Here is a 14,871-nt window from a genome sequence, read left to right on the forward strand (position 1 = left end):
ACAAGGCAATTTCTTATTATTTCTTTATTTTCCGATTGTTCTTTCTTTCTCCAAGAATACATTTTAAAACTGATTTAAATATAGCGGTAAAATTGGTGTTGCAAAAGAAATCGTTCTTCGAAATCCAGTTTTGAATTTTCTTATATTCATCTATCTATAATATATTCATTTGTTAAGAATATATAAAATTGAAATTAAGTTTATCTAATTTCATAATACATTAAAGAATTACTGCAATTAATAAACACACTTGACATTTTAAGAGACCACACAAAACAAATACGATTGCGTCCTCCACCAAAAACATTGGACAATGCAAACCAACTACAGCCGACTACCTTATAACAATGTTTTAGGAAACGGTAAAAATAAAATAAAAAATGGAACGAAGTGGTAATTTCTTTTAGCAAAATATGTTAATTATCTATTTTTTTTTAGATCATCAACTGACAACAAAAAAAGAAAATATATTTTTCACCAGAACATTGACCAGACAAGAGTACAATATCTGTTGTATTAAACAATGATCTGACAACAGTTCAATCTATGTTTACCAGAAGAACGGTTTGCGTGAATTTGATATCTGTTTACCGAATCATTGATTGGGCAAGTGTTCAGTTACTTCAACCCGAACAACTACAGGACAAGAGTCATTTTAATTTTACCGGAAAAATCACGCAGATATAGCAGTTTATATTCAACCGGAACAACGACATGACATAATTGCAGGTGATATTTACCGGAACAACAACTGGAAAAGAGTAAAATTCTATTTTAGGGAAACAACGACTGGACAAAAGTACAATCTATTTTTACCGAAACAGAAATATTGAGACATATCATTTTCAATTGAACTTTAATCAACAAATTAACTGTAAATGTTATCTTTAGATATGACGTAAAATGTAACACTTAGTGAGTCATTGATAATTATAACCGAAATATAAAGTGCAACAAGTGTATTCTTATTTAAAAAAGTGGGGTGAAAGATACCAAAGGGATATTGAAACTCATAAATTAAAAATAAACAGACAATGCCATGGCTAAAAAAGCAAAACACATCCTGACACACTATAGTACACAAAACACAACATAAATAAATTACGACTAAGCAACACGAACTCCACCAAAAACTTGGGATCATCTCGGATGCTCCAGAAGGGTACGCAGATCCTGCTTCACATGTGACACCCGTCGTGTTGCTCTTTTGAGTACATACCCGTGAATAAGTATATTCGGTTGGTCACATACGGGAAAACGCATATCTTAGATAAGTATTTTCTGTATACTTTTTATAAGCATATGTCGGAGGTGTAAACAATTATTATGATTTTTCTTCAACGTCTCACTTTGCTTTGAATACAGAATGATATTCGTACAATACATATTGATATCTTACATTACTTGAATTTATTTACAAACCAGTGACATTCATATCTTGATTTTGACGTTGTTTGAATATTGGCAAAAATAATTTATTTGTTTTTTTCTGATGTGTGTAGAAAGAGCTTATCCTGGTTTAAATGTTCGGCGTTTCATCGAAAAATGCTGGTGATTTGTGATGATCATCATATAATTCACATCAGTTTATGAAAAGTTGTAAAGAAATGCAGTTTCTTTTTTGTTCGCAATAAGAAGTTTACTGGTCTGTTTATCGAAGAAAATAGCTGACGGTTCACGGAGACCATCTTCGTCTGTCAGGATTTTCCTATGTTGTTTTCCATCGTTTGATAAAATGACCAAATTCGACGACGTCTCTCCAACAACAAACACGTTTTCCCCGTTATCTACAGTGATTCCTCTCGGGTTTTTCAATACTGAAGTACCTTTAAAAGTCCAAACACATGATCCATCACGGTCACAACAAACTACACTGTGATTATAGCAGTCAGTGTAGTATATCTTGTCCTTGAATACAGATACGTATGCCAATCCCGATAAGTTACAACTGATCACGTGAGACGTAGTATAATCTACAGTGTTTACTTTATATATACCTCGTCCTTCAACACAGACAAACAATAAGTTGTGATCACATGTGATTCCAAATGGGCGAGAAGGCAGGTTGATGAACTTAATTTTCTCTCGGCTCTCAGTATCTATTATGTCAATTCCGATATTCTCACTAGAATATCCAGATGTGATAGCGATTGTTTTCTCATTGATTATTGTTATGTCATACCCATAACTAGGATCTAGCAACATATCAAATTTGAAGGAACCATCTGACGTAATGACATACAGCTTTTTTCTTGAGTAATTGTCGGTGAAGAAATATTTGCCATTTACTGACATGCAACAACCTCTAATATTCACCCCTCCTGTTGAAATTTCCTTTTGTAGAATCAAATTCAAGTCGTTAATCGTCTTCGTTGGTGTAACTTGCAACTGTGCTTGTCTGTCTTTCACTCTAATTAAAATGATGTTACTCGACTTCTTTTTAATTTCAATTGATCCAAACATTTTCAAACTGCCTAAGATACTAAGCACCCCTGGGTCTACTTCACAAGTCAGGTCTACTGTGTCCAATTTGTTAGTTTCAAACAACGATTGCAAATATTGTTCATTTTCAAAAACCTTCACTTCAATATTGCTCATTACTAGAAATGTTTGAAGATTGGAAGCATGTTGTTTGATGCTTTGAAGATTGGTTTGATATTCTGTTATCAAGTTTTTCTTTTCTTCAACTGATGATAAAATATTCTGAATACTCTTCTTGCCTTTACACTCTTTCTTCTCCAGATCTTGAATCATTTCTTTTTCAAGTTTGTCTAAATGTCTGTTTATATGATTTCTAATTTGTCGAATGTCTGCAAGATGTTGCTCCTTCCTTTCTTCAATATTGCCCAAATTAGCCTTTCGGTCCTTCTTGATTCTATCAATGTTTTGTAATAGGTCCATCAATCTAGTTTCTAAATCTTGTAACTGCCCGGATGTCTTAGCGTTATTGGTGATTTCGTCAAGAGGAATGACGTTGCATTTCTGATGTTCTTTAATGCATTTGAAGCAAAAAGGTAACGCATGCTCAACACAGTATTGCTGATATTTTTCATTGTGATAGGTACATGACTGCTGTATATCAGTAATAAAGGACGGAAGAGATGTGTACTTGTCAATTGGTATGAGTTCGTGACTTCGTGTTGCTTTGAATACTTTATGATGTTCTTGACAGTCATCACACATCGCTTCTTCACATTCCGAGCACCAGGATACTGATAGTTTGGTTAAATGTCGTTCCGAACATGGACCACAAAGAGTTGTACTAGTAGCCATTGTGATGCCTGAAATATGTATCAATATATATGTTTATCCTAGCATTATATTTGCTAAGCTTGGACTTATCTGCCTTATCAGAAAATGCTTACCACCAACACCCGACCCATCCAATAATTCTAACCACCAACACCTAACTCCTCCGAAAACACGAACAAGACGAACAACCAACACCTCACTCCTCCGACAACACTAACCACCAACACCTAACTCCTCCGAAAACACGAACAAGACGAACAACCAACACCTCACTCCTCCGACAACACTAACCACCAACACCTAACTCCACCGACAACACTTACAGTCAAGATCAACCAAGACTTGACTTTTCAGACAATAAAATTGAGAATGGAAATTTGGAATGTGTCAAAGAGACAACACCCGACAATAGAGTTGACAACAGCCGGAGGCCACCAATTGGTCGTCAATGCAGCGAAAAAACTCCAGCACCCGGATGAGTCCTTCAACTGGCCCCTAAACAAATATGTTACTAGTTCAGTGATAATGGACGTCATACTAAACTCCGAATTATACACCTCTAGTCCATGTAGAAAAAACAAACGCAAAACAATACGCATAGTAAAACTCAGTTTTAGAGAAGTCCGAGTCCGATGTCAGAATAGGTAACAAAAGAAACTAAACAAAATGACAATAATACATAAATTAACAAAGGACTATTAGCAGTTACTGACATGCCAGCTCCAGACCTCAATTAAACTGATTGAAAGATTATATCTTCATCATATGAATATCAAGCACAATCCCTCCCGTTAGGGGTTTAGTATTATACCATCATAAAATATATGAGAAGAACATAGCCCGTGTCATGTCAACAACTGGTTATGGAATAAATATGTTTAATTCCGATGCAAAGACCCTTTAAGTGAATCAATATTAAAGCCAAAATATGCAATATTTTATGACATGACAACAGTATCGTAACTATTTCCCTCCTTAATAAGTCCGTTTAAAGGTTTTGTTAGTTTTTGAGGTGAATACTGACATTTTTGTGCTTTGTAAAGAATACTGCCATAAAATATTGGATGTGAAATACCTGAACGTATACGATGTCAACATGTTGAGTTATATTTACGAATGATGTCCTTGTACCGATGATATAATTTAGTAAATGTTTTGACTAGTTTGTGATAACAAAAACCCTGGTGTAATTATTTATCAGTAATACATAAATTTCTCTCGCTAAAATCTAATACGTTGTTACATACACGAGCGAATCGTACAAGTTGAGATATATAAACACCATAAGATGGTGACAAGGACACGTCACCATCTCAAAATGGATAATTAACGATAGGAAATGAAAAATCATCTCTTTTATCATATTTTTTTGTATAAAGCTTCCCGTGAATGATATAGATATCAAGATCGAGGAAAGGGAAGTGGTCATTGTTAGTATTAGCTTTATTTACAGGTAGTTCAACAGGATAAATTTCTTTAGTATACATACTGAAGTCGTCATTATTGAGAGCCAATATATCATCCAAATATCTAAAAGTATTGTTAAATTTTTGTACGAAATGCTGTTTCGATGGAGATATAGTATCAAAGCATGTATAATTGACATAGTTCTTTTGTTTGTTGCTACTAAAATATAACCTTTAAGAGTTTGAACATATGTATTCACATTCTGACTTTTTAAATGCCCATTTAATTAGATATGTGAATTTTTTCTTAATCAGAATATGAGGCAAAGTGGTATATAGGGTGGAAAAATCAAAAACTTTGAACAGATTAAAAAAATCACCAATATAAGCATGCAATGTATCAAGTATTTCCAACGAATTTTTCACACTCCAAAAGTAATTGATTCCACTATTTTCAAACGCCTTATTTGATCACTTTATTATCAGGTTTTTGATTGTACCAAGTGTACTAGTAAGTAGAATAGACAGTTTAGTAGTGGAACAATGGCTTGAAGACGAAATAAATCTACATTTGTAAGGTGTTTTGTGTAGCTTTGGAAGCCAGTACATTGTTGGAACTTTCACTGTCTTTGGTTCTGTTTGTAAAGAAGTAGCTAAAAGTTTATATTTGTTACAGATGTCGTTTTCCAAAAATGGAGTCAGTTGGAAAGTTAGTAAATTCGTGATTTCCTTTTGCAGAACCTCGATGTGAAATTTACGTAAAAAAATAACGCTATTATTAGCAGCTTTATCAGCCGGGACAAAAACAAATTTCTTGGCTAGTTCTTTTAGTTTATATTTGATACAAGAAATAGGGTTTTTATGGTTGTTGTTAAGAGTGAAATGTTCTTTAAAATGTTGTATACGTATATCAACTATGTTCATTACTGAATTAAAAAAAGAATACAAAGATTTTTTACTCGTTTTATCCATTTCAAACAGTAAGTCCGAAGTGAGTCGTGGATGATATTACGACACTCATTCCAATTAATAATTGACGGGGGACGATATTTAGGTCCTTTACTGAGGAATGATTTTAACTCTCGGTCGCGAACGACGTTAAGGTTTCCTCTTATAACATGGGAAATGGGGCCATATATGTATTCGGAATTACTGCAATTACATGACGTGTATTATTACGGATATTTACATTTTTACACATTTGGCTATAATTAAACACATATTTCAGGGTAGATTTCTTGTAAACATAACAAATAAGAGGGAGTTCAGTATTATCAAAATATCTAGGAATTTGTTCTTTAACAGAATGATTGTTAAAAATGCCGGCAATAATTACAAAATCAAAACCTTTATTGACATACTTGATTTTAATAAAATGTTTTTTATGATCTTCAAGGCGATCAATTTTGGGAAACAGTTTAGATAAAAATATGCCATTATAATTTGAACGATTTCATACTAAGGACTGCAATATGGAATTGTGTTGCAATCCTCCAAAATTTTATTTAATTTATTTACAGGTAAAGAACAGAGCTTGGTAAAAAAGATAATGTCTGCCGTTTTTTTGAAATAGAAATTGGGTCCGAAATATTTGTATGGTTGGTTCGAAATTTTCTTTGATTGCGATTTTTTCAACGCCCATGAGACGTTTTTTACGAACATTTTAAGAAACTATATCCAAAATGTTAACAGAATCGGTTCTTGATATACTACCAATACCCAAGATTTTATTATTAAGACCGAGAGGGTAGACTGTCTGTAAATTTTTAATCCAATTTAATTCAATTATTTTCCGTGATCGTACACACTTTGAATGAGATTCACCAGGCTGCTTATTTACTGCTTCTAAAGGATGAACTGTTAAATATTTAATAGGATTATTGTGCTTCTTAAGGTGTTGATTAATGATACTTTTGAATTTATTGGGTCTTTTAAAACAATACAGGTGTTCTTGCGTGCGTTTAGATAAATATCGTCCAGTTTCACCTACGTACTGAAAACTGCATCCCGGTTTGTTTCATGTGAGTAAATAGATAAAACTGTTTGTTTTTCAAGTTATTCAGTTTCAAAATTTAAAGAAAACGTGCGACCATTAAACGTTGACCTTACCGTATTGTTGGTGGAAAGACGGGGACATGTAAGTCATATTTTGGCATTACACTTATCGATAGAAGGGTAACCACGATTTTTATTGTTAAGAATGTTAGCGATAGTAGTATTTTTAGATAAGCGATTTTGAAGATTGAGACGTGTAGCTACTTTTTGAACGAGTAAAGAATTTAATATTTTTCCATTTCTAAGCTTTATATTTGTTTTTTTTTTTGTTATGTGGATTTTATTAGAAAGGAGCAAAGACTGGCGTCCAGAATATGAACCAGTACGTAATAAATTAAATTATGTGAAAAGGATAAAACTGTGCGGCTAAAGACGTCAAACGCTATCCGTCATAAATTACCCGACAAAACATAGGGTATATCAGGGTAGCGACTGACGTCTGACTAAATAGTAGAATGGGGCTGAATATTAAAATACTACTTTAAGATAAATATTCCGAAAGTAATGAACATAGAGAAGTTCTCGCTAGGACACACACTCCATAATCTAGTATATTATAAGAGCATACACCTGGAGCACGGGGAGGCACTCTACTTTCTCCACAAGGCACTAAAGACAAAAAAAAATGAGCACTGACAACCAACAACCGAATCATGTCACAACGCTTACCACCCACATTTGACTCCGACGACATCACTTACAAGCCCCACCCGACTCCTCTGAAAACACTGTCTACCAACATCCGACTCTTCCGACAACACACACAACAAACAATTGACTTCTACGACATCACTTACAACAAACAACCGACTCCCCGACAACATTTACAAGAAACAACTGACTCCTCCGACAACACTTACAACCAACTCCCGACTCTTCCGACAATACTAACTACAAATACCTGACTCCTTCTAATAACACTAACAATTAACACCCGACTCCTCCAAAATATTTGACCACACTAACAACCAACACCTGTCCCCTCCAAAAATAAAGAAGCATAAATAAATAAATATGACTAATGTTAAGTCCAGATAGACATAGAGAACTAGTATACATATTTGTTTAGGGGCCAGCTGAAGGACGTCTCCGGGTGCGGGAGTTTCTCGCTGCATAGAAGACCCATTGGTGGCCTTCGGCTGTTGTCTTCTCTATGGTCGGGTTGTTGTCTCTTTGACACATTCCCCATTTCCATTCTCAATTTTATAGAGGCACAAAACCGTCTTTATCAAGGTTCAGACGGGATGAACGCTAGAAAATACACATTAGATAAATAGCAAAGGTTTTTTAAAACATGGTTAACTCTAATCGCTACTACAGGAAGCTGACTACTTGTTTTGTTGAATACTGTCAATAAAGAAAAATCTAGAAAAACACTCACAACACATCAATTGCTTCCCGACAGTACACTGTTCCATAAACAACACAAGATAGTTAACCATCACCACTAAATAACGAAAACAGATACCTAAAGGATTTAAGAACAGAAAAAAAACGGCAAAAGTTTAGAGACAAACCATCTACAGGAGTTAATTAATAACAACAGTGGGGAATGAATAAGAAAATGACATTAATTTGTCATTTGCCTAGAGGTCAGATAATCATGTTGATATGAGTTATTGAAATCGTAACAAAACTTTGAATTTTTTTAAATGCTAAAAAATATTCTACCCTGGAAATAGTTTTTAATCTGATTTAGATACAGATTCGGTGTTCAAGCTTTCCATATCTGTCAAAAACTGTTGAAATTTTGGGTCCACAATGTTCTTTAACATTGTTTTTGTTTGACCTTTTTGTTAACGTCACTGGTGAGTCTTTAGACGAAAAGCGTGTCTGGCCTACATAATCACTAGACAGCTTACTTTCATCACAAAATAACGAAAACAGACACCGCAAGGATTTCAGAATTTGTACTTTAGGCAATATACTCGAGCTGACATCCACTTTAAGCAGATGTCTATGAGGGTCGGAATTGGAGTCTTTCATTTCTTTATTTTCAACTTTTTATACCATTTTTCTCGTTTTCTTATGTTGTATATATACTGTCATCTGTAAAACTGTATATTAACTGTACATTTTTGAAGCTGTACATAAACTGCAACTCTGTAAATATTAACTGCACACTTTTAAATCTGTATAAGCTTTACATATAGATTCTACCACTGTATCTTGTGTGTTACGATATCTATCTACAGTTTGTAAACAATTTAACAGTTCATATACAGTTTTACAGATGTACAGTATATATACAACTTCATAGATGTACACTTTATATACAGATTCACAGCTGTACAGTTTATATACAGCTTTACAGATGTTGAGTTTATATACAGCTTTACAGATGTACAGTTGATATAAAGCTTTACAGATGTACAGTTTATATACAGCTTTACAGATGTACAGTTGATATAAAGCTTTACATATGAAAAGTTTATATACAGGTTTACAGCTGTACAGTTTATATACAGGTTTACAGATGTACAGTTTATATACAGCTTTACAGATGTTAAGTTTATATATAGGTTTACAGATGTACAGTTTATATACATCTTTAAAACTGTACATAAAGATTACTGGTACTATAGTAGCTGTGTATACTCTATATTTTAGCATCCCACTATTTTTCTATACTATTTGTATTGTTTAGTTGTATTAATAAATTTTACCGTTTGATTTTTGAGGAAACACTACTACTAATTGTATTATGGCTTAGAAGTTACATGCGGAAGTCCGATTCAATTGTTCATTCTTCATTAATTACAATCCTAAATTAAAAAATGGCGCAAAACTTGCTTAGTTAAGTATAGATTTTCAATACCATTTAAACTTTGCTATTATAACTAGATATGTCTACTTTATTCTTGATATTGATTGCAGCTGATTCCGCTCTTTTTACTTTTTTTTAAGACAAAATAAATGCTTTTAAATATAAGTCGAATTCATCTTTGAAAAACAATTAATCGTAAAAAATAGTGCAAAATTTTCTTTGTTCAGTATAACATATAAATAGCATTTTATACCTTTCCCGTATTACATTTATTTCGACATGATCGAGAACTTGAAATTAGATTAGTTGTACTATAAACAAAAATCTAATGATATTATATATATATATTCTCAAATAAAATCAATTGCTTGTTATAAACATTTATCAAATAATCCATTGCTTACATTTTTGTTATTTTTATTACAATTGCATTACCCAAAAAATTGCGGCCCTATAATGCTTATAAACATTTTAAAATAAGTTTAAATTAATAAAGTCATTTCTCTAGAACCCGATGAAAGATTTTATGAGTCTTTCGATTGCAATATGTCAAAATTATATATACAATATTAACTAAAAATCATAATCTTACTTGAACCATTTATCAGCCTTCATAACAAGGAAGAAATACGTCACATGATATCTTCCAATTGTATGTCACATGATGTATACTAAGTACCTTTAAAAACGTAACACATTAAATCTTTATATTTCACCTTTGGGTTAAGTATACGTAATTGCACGCCTCTAGCGGAATTTAGGACAAAAAACGTGCGTCGCTAGTTACTCGAGTTATCTTGTCTACTCAAAGAAAGGAAAAATTGGCACATTACAGAGAAATGTCAATGTGAGATATATCGTGAATCCAAACAAGTTTACTGTGCTATCTCAAAACTTCAAAGAAGTTATCCGAACTTCACAAATCAGAAATTGAAGCAGCCTATTGTGTGTTAGTTTGACTCAATTTTTTTACCACTGTTTTTATTTTAGACACGTAGGGATAGGTATACAGTACGATTCTTGTGTATTTCAACAGTTAGTAAAAACAAAATTATAACCAAATAAACATATGAGAATTGACCCAACAATATTTTCTTGGAAAAAACAAAGATTTGAAAGATCATAGACACAGTGTCAGTGTATCGTTAACTATTGCATGTGAACTTGTGTGATGAAGCATCATGTGTACTAGAAAGACGTGTTTATGCAGTATTTTATTTTCAAAAATCCCAAATGTATTTAAATATACTCTACGACACTTAATTTGTTTTAGGTGTTTTGTTGTATATTTAATAAACTTGGTGAAATATCTTTAAAACAAAAAAGGTTTTTTTTGCAATATTACCAGAAAGGAAGTTCAGAAAAAAAACCTTTTCGAGCTACCTTATAAAACTGTGGAAGATAGTGGTATCATTTGCAATCATACCACATCTCCTTATTTTTTATATTATATAAAAAAACAATTTATTTGCATTACTAGTATATACAGGCACAATTTGTATGGCACTATACTCAAGGTAAACTCTTATATCATTACACTATGATCAGTCTCCTTGCACTACACTAGGTACATACTACCAAATTATACTAGGTGCAATTTTTAGAATCTTGGTAAAGAATGCATTCTCATAACATTGCCCTTGGTACATTCTTATAGCATTTAATCCGTACATAAATATCATTACACTAGTACATTTATAGCACTACACCACGGTACAACATTACAGTATATGTACAATACAAAGGCATAAAAGTGGGAATAATCTGTGAACCGGTAAGCTATATCAAAACTCTGATCAGTTTTATTTTGCTGAAAGTCATATTCAGGTTCTTCTTTTGACTTTATCACAGCCATAAAAACTCTCAAGATAAAATACGGACGAAGTTTTCTTATTTCTTTGGGAGTCTTACATGTGGGTATAAGATAAATGATAGTACAACTTCGGCAATTATTACCTTTGTTAATGAACTTCCAGTAAACATTAAATCATGCTTTGTCGTGTAGTAAAAGAAAAGGAAAAGGAAAAGGGAAAGCGATCGAATCAGGAAATTTTAAAATAAAATTGCAGTTGTGTCATGTGCAGTTGTGTGAACTGAATGGGTTGTATACGCAACACACAGAATAGCGACGAAAATAGTGTGAATGAAAAGATGCAGAAAATTATATCGACTTTTTCAAATACAAACACGCAGAAATAAGATTAAAAAAAAACATGAATACGGGATCCAATATTATATCCAAATGTTTAGATATGTATAGAATCATTCTTTCAATATTATGCCCACCGAAACAATTTCAGACTCGATATTTGGTTCATAATAAGTAGAACAATAAAAAAATTTAAAAAAAGATGTGGAACTCTGTTTAATTCAGAAAGGATTGAGTAAAAGTCTGAACAGTAACTTTCTTACAATATATTTATTTGCCAATTTGCGTTTTTTTTAGCAGAAATATCCTTAATAATTACTCTGTTTATTTCCTTATCAATAGATTACGCTTGAGCATTTGTAATAATTAGCTTTAGGAAAATAGGTAATACACATTGTACGGTAAAATAGCATTATAGAGTAGAATGTGTGGTTACGTTACAAAAAACATGAATAACATCGCCGAATACTTTGTATTTTTCCCGCTAAAAGTAAAACTTTCAGAGGATATAGCTTGAAAACTAGGACGGTTGCTAATGAACTTTTTCGCACTAATCGATTCGTCGTTCAATTTTAAATCGCATTTAAATTTCTAAAGAGCTTCTGTGGGTCAACGAATTAGAAAATCTTGATAACTAAAAAGTAAAAATATCTGCCGATCTTTATGATTTTCCCTCTATACATTATCCTTTGCATTGTTGGTGTATGATGCTGTTAAATACAACAGCTTGTATCTGAAAAACGGAAACAGTTACCCGCTTTCATATTTTATTTTCTAATGCATTTTTACAAGCAGAATCCACATGTAAATTTGAAAAAAATCTTTAAGTCCCTATGTGAGTTACAATAGAACATATTGATCTTAAGAAATTTCTAAAACAATTGACAATGAATTACTCATGTTACTATTACTAAATAATTTTTTGGTTGCATCGATTGTATTCAGTTCTGAAGCTTTTTGTTCGATAAGGTTCAAAAGCGAAATCTAAATGTTTTCCTCCAAATGATCACATTGGCCCAAATACCTCTAAAAGTTTTTTTTTTATTATTTTGTTGTTTGTTTTGCTGTCTCATTGACGATAACATATAACCCTTTTCATTCATCAATTTTAGTACTTTAACTTAACGCGACACTGTTTTGAAAATTTCCTAAACGGTTTAAATTTCACATGAGAAGTTCACTTTTCGTTTTAATGTCCAGCAATGTCAACTTTATGAGAGTAAGTTCAGTCAGGAAAAATATACTACTTATTTTTAAAGACCTGAATAACCATGTGTGTCTATTGAATTATTAAAACTTGCCGGTCCAGCATACATGACTTTTTTTGTATTATATTCACTGTTACAGAAATCTTCTAATATCTATTAATTTTTTTCTTAAGCGCGGAATTTGAACTGTCGATAAACACAAAAATCAGCATTTGAATTAACAAAGACTTCGGAAGACTGGAAAGGACTTGTAAACCTTTTCAAGAAATTTTTGGCATTTGACAGTTATTTGTATAAAATTGTGATACTTTCGATTTTCTCAAAAGTGCATTGATTACGGCGACTTTACTACCTTAACCTAAACGAACCCAGAATGTTGATACCTCAAAAACAATTAATAATGATTGTTCACTTGATATCTATAAATTTCGTACATAGTGGAGCTGAATTTTTGCTTTTTTGTGCCATTTAATTGCCGCGTAAACGCACTCAAACGGCTTAAGAAAAAAAGAAAGTCACCAATCAGATGTCAAAATTAAAAGCTCAAACGAATGGATAACAACTGTCATATTCCTGACTTGGTACAGGCATTGTCTTATGTACAAAATGGTGAATTAAACCTGGGTTAGCTTACCCTCTCACTTGTATGACAGTTGGATCAAATTCAATTATAATGACAACGATGTGTGAAGAAAACAAAACAGTCATAAAAGGTAAAAATGTAAAAAAAATAGGTGTACAGCAGTCAACATTATGTTATAATCTTAATGGCTATAAAACAAACACATATATAACAAAAAAGCACACAATGGCTTATAGACCAAGCTTATTAGCAAAATTAAAGACAACAATACACAAATTTACCATAGTACAAATAAACAAGGAGCATATATTATAGATTTTATAATAGAATCCGTTACTACGATGTACAACGCACGAATGACATAAACAATTTGGAGTATGGTATTATGATCTATTATCTTTTTTTTAGCTGATCAGGTTGAGCTTATGGTTAATTTTGCCTATTTAAAGAAGAAAAAAAAAGATTCATTTTGGCGTCAGTAAAGCTTTCCATGGGATGAACAGCTCAAATACACCGAAATCCTGGATCAATGGTTTATTTTCCGACAATAAACACGAAAAAACCCATCGCTAAACATAATAAATAAGAAAACCAACAACACGAACCTCACGAACACAAAAAAACCCAATGAACATATGAGGAAATCATGATACAAACAGCAACCATTGTTACGGAAGGAAAATGAAATACTGATATGATATTAAAATTAGGTAAAAGGGATTTCATTTTAGATACTAGTCCAATGTATATAAGTGAGTATGTTTTTTTTTTATTCTTTATTTTTTCTTATCAAAATAAATTTTCTGTAGCCTTATCTATTATGTCCATTATTCTCTATTATCTATATTTTTACCTTTATTTCTCTAACATGTATTTTTACAATCTTCATTCTGAACTCCTCGTCCAATATTTTCTCTTCTTTAAACCCTATCCACATCAGGATATAAAGTAAAATGTGATTATGGTGAAATTTTAAGCAACACATTGTAGCCATGACAGGAAAAACTGCGATTTAAGATTGCCGCAAGACATACGAAATGCGTGTAGACATGTGGCATTGAACAAGAGGCAACATTGTAGAAACATCGCAAATAACTGCAATGCAGCTGTGAGGATAGGAGGAGGATCTCAATACAAGTCCAAGTTGGTGTAGCTAGAGGTGGACCAGACCCTGCTGTCAGATTCCGAATTGGACATAATCTTTGGTGTAGTCAGAGGTGGACCAGACCCTGCTGCTTGATTCCGAACTGGACACATTCTGATTAAAATACAGATCATGTGTCCATGCTTTTACAAACAAGTATCTACTTTCTGTTTCAAAAACCTTTCGAGATCCTCTGTTTTTTTTTCGGATTTATATATTGTATAATTTCTAGAACAGAAAGTAGAATTGAGTGTTTTCAGATCATTGTATACAGGATCTGTTTTATAATCAGATTGGAATCGAACAT

At 32.5% G+C, this 14,871-nt stretch overlaps 1 protein-coding gene across 1 annotated transcript; it reads right to left on the reverse strand.

The window, feature by feature from the left end:
* Positions 1 to 839: 839 nt before the first annotated feature.
* LOC127718395 (uncharacterized) lies at positions 840 to 10,112 on the reverse strand. The gene is made up of 2 exons (XM_052224399.1): positions 10,073 to 10,112; positions 840 to 3,281 (listed from the first exon to the last, which is right to left on the reverse strand). The coding sequence occupies exon 2, from the start codon at positions 3,271 to 3,273 to the stop codon at positions 1,588 to 1,590; it is 1,686 nt and encodes a 561-aa protein (XP_052080359.1). The 5' UTR covers positions 3,274 to 3,281; positions 10,073 to 10,112; the 3' UTR covers positions 840 to 1,587.
* Between the last annotated feature and the right edge of the window lie 4,759 nt (positions 10,113 to 14,871).

The sequence above is a fragment of the Mytilus californianus genome, unplaced genomic scaffold (assembly GCF_021869535.1).
Source record: "Mytilus californianus isolate M0D057914Y unplaced genomic scaffold, xbMytCali1.0.p SCAF_10, whole genome shotgun sequence".
NCBI lineage: Eukaryota > Metazoa > Mollusca > Bivalvia > Mytilida > Mytilidae > Mytilus > Mytilus californianus.